A 5607-nucleotide genomic window follows, 5' to 3' on the forward strand; every position below is an offset into this window, starting at 1 on the left:
ATAAATATTTTAAAATCATAGTCTTATAATGCTAATAAAAGTAGTACTTGCTCTGTGATCTTTCTATGAGTTTATTCATCATTACTTCTAAGTAAACCTGAAGCGGTGTTAACAGCTTGGATGCCACAGATTTCAAAAAATCAGTAACAAGTAAAATGCTACATTAAGATGTTTGCAGTTTACCAAAATGATTGTGGATGTTTACATAATTTTTTTAAAGCATAAATTGTTTTATAAGCATCAATGTTTACCAGTCCAACAGTCCCCTATGGAATGTTAACTTAGGGATGCAAATAGATCTATGTGTCTAACTGTTAATGTCTTAATGTCAGTCAGAAGGCTCACATGGCCACTTCAAATCCTTAAAAAAGGTACCTTTACAGCTTTGGATTTGCAAACCACGTTCAAGTTCCAACCCCGGGACAGCTGACCTCCAGCCAATAAATCCCTGGGTAGTCTTAGGTACTGGAGGAGATGGAATCACCTATAATAAAAGTAACATGTACAATTCAATGATTAAAAGGTTTTTCGTTGTAATTTCTGTCATGCAACATCATATTTTGTGTTGTAGTGTGAATGGAAATGAGAACTTACAAAAAATAGTGGTTTTAAAAGCAATCTGCTGAATGAATATCCCGAACACACACTGACCGTAATGGAAGGAAAGAACTTCAAAAGATAGCCCAGTTACATGCAAATTTGATTTATAATACAGTTTTAAAAATAAGAAGTAATTAGAATAATCTAGGTTCCATTCTATAGCAAGGCACAGGGAAAGAGAGAAGTAAAATGGCCAAATTCCAGTTAACTAACTTGCATTTACCATCCTTTTTAAAAAAAAAAAAAAAAAGTCTTTTAGTGCCTACATTGGTATGTATAACAGGAAATAAAAAAGAAAATTATTGTTTAGTAGTCGGTGTTAGCATACCTTTTTTAAAAAAAGTTTTGCTCAATACTTTTTCTAAGGGCTTTACTGGCTTCACATTATAAGGAAAATTTTATCTTCACCTTTAGCTTTTTTCATTATAGAATAATAATACTAATAACAACTTCTCTAAACAGGAGAAATAGTATTTTATACTTGCTGTACTGTATTTGGTAGCAGTGCAACTATGGAATAACAGTTTTGTGCCCAAATGCTAAAGATGTTACTGCCCAAGCTGGCTTTTGCATCAAGAGCTACTTATTCAATCCACCTTTTTTCTACTTTAAAAGATGCATAAACATCAAGTTAATCTGCAACTAATCTAGCTAAAAAGGAAACAAAACAAAAGCCAACAGTCTCTGTTCACCGACTGCTGTGCTTACTTTGGCTGAATCATCTCAGTTGGGCATGTTATATCATTTTAGCATCTGGGGACTTAGTAGAGAAACAGTCAGCAAGAGAACAATGTTTCAGTTCTTTTGCCAGAGTTGCTTCACTTTGTTCTGTGGCCAAGATTAGAAAATGTTTATGATATTTAGGTGGAACAGTTCCTCTGAAAAGATAATTTTCATGGCCAAAAGTGCCACCCACTGAGAAGGATAATGAAGGAAATCATGCCCCATTTACAATCTGGGGGAAGGGACTATGAAAAAGCAATTATTAATCTAACCTAGAGAGAAGAACAGATATGATGACTGTGATCATAAAGGTAAACGTGCAGAAAGACACACAGTTCTGAATAAGAGCGTAAGAAACTTTACTCTGAATCTGTAAAGAGTGACCTAAATCACAGCTAACCTTTACCTTCCTTAGCAAATAAAGATTTGATGTGAAATTGAAACTATGATCCCTGTTTCAGTATGCACCAGGCTATGCAGGCTACTTTAGCAGCTGATAACTGTATGCGTGATTTGTTAGCATACATACATCCTCGCTGTGCTGAGGCAGAGGTAAAATTGACTGAAATTGGAGGCTTGAGACAAAAACTGAAGAACAAGTAGCGCTAATGGCAGAAATGCTGCCATTTCATTTCTTTGCCACACTCAGCACTAGCTCTTAATTTTTGTTTCAATTTAATCTCCGTAAAAGCTTTTACTACTTCCTCACCTTATCTCCTCGCCCTTGGAATACTTTGAAAGAAAGCTAGTTCAGTAAGTAGGAATTTCCAATCTCTTTTGTTTCCTTAATCTTCTCTAGGTGGACTAACTTTCCCTTTTGTTAGCATATTCTGCTTCCCCTTTTTACAAACATGTTCCTCTCCCAGTGTCTCTGATTTAGCTGATTTACTTATCCTATTCATTGGTGATTCTGACACTGTATATTTGTAAATCAAACCATCAGTCACATTCCACTCTCATTTCCAGCTGTTTGACAACTTTTAGACTCTGAATATATTAATATAAATCATATAATGTAAACTCAAAGACTTATGATTGGCTCATTAGAACTGACTTCTTACTAATTAGTGCCACTGAAAAGGACAGTGGCATTGTCTCTGCCACAAAGAAGACCATCTTAAGGTTAGAAAAATGACTGCATCTTAACCAGTAGTTAAAACTGAGAGTTAAGGTTATGATAAGACTTGCAGAGAGACATGTGTATGTATATTTGAGCAATGAATGGTCAGCAGTCATAGATGGCTCTGTGAGCACTCTTCTGTACTAAGCTGTACAGTTGACTGTTTTGTTAGTGGATGTCACAGAGGAGCGCGTGGGGGAGGTGCTTCACAGAAAGATGATCATGTACACTGAAAGCTCTGTGAACTAACAAGCATATCCAAAGGGCAATCCCTTGTCTTAAATGAATGCTTTTAAAGCATTGCTTGAGTTGCAAATACAATTTACTCTGACCTTTAGTTAAAGGCCCACCTCTACAAGACAACTGATTTTTTAGACCTTGTGTGGTTTCTCAAGACAGATATTGCTGTATTGCAATTTTAAAATCTAATTTTCTAACCTTAATGTATTTTTCCACAGGTGTCACAGGTCGAACCTGAAGATGCTCAGGAAGCTGTATCTTGGGCTTTGTATTTTCTTTCTTTTCATCTTCAATCAACTAAAACCAAAACATCAACATTAAAACCAGGACTCTCTATTTCCTGAAATAGGCTGTAATATCCTGTATCTACACCATACCCCTCATTGTTGCATCTGAACTTCCTGTTCTTTCCCTCTAAAATAGGACTACTTATTGTAGTGTTTTGGAAATTATTGTAACTTATATTTTGGTTTCAGAAAGTGATGTCATTCCAAATTTCAAATGAAAGCCTAAATATTGCTGAGTGATTCCAACTCTCTTAACTACATCACTGGTCCAAGAAGGGCTAGAAATATATGTTATGTGACCAGAAAAGAAAGATTAAGAAATGGTAAATACACATGTTCACTAATAGTAACAATGCATAGTTTTTCAACTTTTCAGCTGCAGATCTATTAATACTGTACAAAGGTGTTATAAATGACAGATTGTAGTTATCAAGGATGGATGTTGAAGCCTAGAGGACCAAAGTTTTCAAAGGTGCTATCTGGATGCCTACAGGAATTAAAAAAAAATCCTCAAACATATTAAGTACTCCCAGCCCCTTGGAAAGTACATTTGTAACTAATTCAGAGGCTGCATCAATCCTGTTCTTTAGCAGCAAAATGCTGGCATTCCAAATGTAACATTATGTGCTACTATATTCTAATATCTAAACATCACTGAGAATAGACATCTCTCCAAATATTTTCATTTGTTGTAAATTCCCCCACTGAAAATTTAATTAGCTAGAACCTTTTCCCCTAGATTTTTAAACTACCATATGGATAGTCAAAGGGGAAATATTTTCCTGTCAGTGTGCATCTAGTACTTGTTAACACCATTGGGAGTCATGTTTCTCAAGAGAAATATACCAGAATATGCACAGAATATAAATTACCACTTGCTGTATTTTATTCAGAGGAAAACTGAAACTCTGAACTCATCTTAAAAGTGGTACACTTGTTACCTCAGGACCTAGCTTAGTAAGGCATACTCAGTACTTTTCTAGTCATTGGTGCTCTCACAATTTCGTGTCCAGATGAATTTGTGAACAAGTAAATTTCACATGTGGCTTACACGCATGCCAATTTTACCTCCTCAAGAGGTGTTTTCAAGAATCCCCATTTGTGAGACCATCTTCTCGCAGCTTCTAGTTCATGTTCAACGTATTTTTTCCTGAAACAAACAGGGAAATATTTAAGACTACTTTGAAAACTTCATTTAAAAAACCCCAACAAACCACATGCAAACTCAACTACTAATGTCACAATGCACAGCACTTTAGCATGAATCTTTAGACCTTTACCTCAAAACAGCAAGTTTGTGTAAGAGTTAACAATTGTCTGACTTGGGGGTTACGGCTGGAAGTGAAACAGTGAGCGTGAACGCGTTTCCTTCCCTGCACATCATGTTTATGTTTAGAATAAAGAGGAGGTTATGACACACTTTTTGACAAATTTGAGGAAGTAAGCACCGATGTCCTTTCATACATCATTTCATTTAGTACCGAGCGATGAAATGGCCTCTTGTCCCCACTCCCTCTCACCCCGCGAGGCAGGGGGAGGCCGGTGACAAACACAGGTGAAGGGAACATCGGCACAAACTCCTCCAGCCGCTGCCTGCCCGGGCGCGGAGCTGCCGGGGGAGGCCGCCGAGGGTGGGAGGAGGAGGAGGCTGGGGCCGTTACCAGCAGTTGTCCCGCGCCACGAAGCTGCAGGGCGGCGGGCCGGCGCTCCGCTGCGCCATGGCCGCTGGCGCGTTGCTCAGCGGGGGCGGCGGCGACAAAAGGGCGGGGAGGGCAGGCGCGCGCCCCCTCAGGTGATGGCGTTCCCCGGCCGCGAGGAAGTGCACTTGGTCTTGTCAGTTGATTTTTCCTGGTGTGTGTCTTGGAGTGGTTTTGGGTTGGTTTTTTTTGTGGGTTTCTTTCTTTCTTTCTTTTTTTTTTTTTTAAATGTTATTCAGTAGGAAAGGATTTTTGGATTAAGCTGATGAACAGCTGTTGCGTTGCTCGAGGAGTTAGCCATATTTCAGAGGAAGAGGTGTCGTCTAAACTCTGTAACTTACCGATTAGCCAGGCTCCCCTCAGAAGAAAACAAATAGCTGGACACCTTTCAGGTTACTGAGTTGTTAAAAGTCTATTTTAAACTTGGACAAGGGAGTTTTTCAACAGCCAAAAACTTGCAGTATTTTTAATCCTTTGTAATGAACATGTAAAATGGTTGAAGGATGCTGTGGGGTTTTTTTTAATTATTTTATTTTGAGAAGAATCAGCTTGTTAACCTGTGCAAAGCATGGACCATAGTATGTGCTATGATGGCTGTTTGCTCCTGTTTCCTAGTTATTTAACCTGCTATCTCCACTTCCTACACTTCCTAGCTCCTCTTGGAAACTATCTTTTGTTAATTTTAGTGGGAAATAACACTGGCCCTGTGATGTACAGTGTCTTTCTGATCTCTCTCTTTTTTTTTTTTCTTTTTTTTTTTCTGGTAGATACTGTTTATGAACTACATGCTAATATTAGAAGTCCTGAGAAGGACCTCGACATACTTTATGGGTTATATGTGAGGACCCCAAAAATATTTACAGCTTGTAAAAAGTTCACTGTGTTCCAATATATTAATATTTTTGGCTCTCCATCAGTTTTTTGGTAACTTTATTTTCTT

At 37.9% G+C, this 5607-nt stretch overlaps 1 protein-coding gene across 1 annotated transcript; it reads right to left on the reverse strand.

The window, feature by feature from the left end:
• Positions 1-328: 328 nt before the first annotated feature.
• On the reverse strand, positions 329-4690 carry C10H20orf85 (chromosome 10 C20orf85 homolog). The gene is made up of 4 exons (XM_037402683.1): positions 4632-4690; positions 4039-4120; positions 2882-2980; positions 329-484 (listed from the first exon to the last, which is right to left on the reverse strand). Exons 1-4 carry the CDS (start codon positions 4688-4690, stop codon positions 329-331), a joined length of 396 nt encoding a protein of 131 aa, XP_037258580.1.
• Between the last annotated feature and the right edge of the window lie 917 nt (positions 4691-5607).

The sequence above is a fragment of the Falco rusticolus genome, chromosome 10 (genome assembly GCF_015220075.1).
Source record: "Falco rusticolus isolate bFalRus1 chromosome 10, bFalRus1.pri, whole genome shotgun sequence".
NCBI lineage: Eukaryota > Metazoa > Chordata > Aves > Falconiformes > Falconidae > Falco > Falco rusticolus.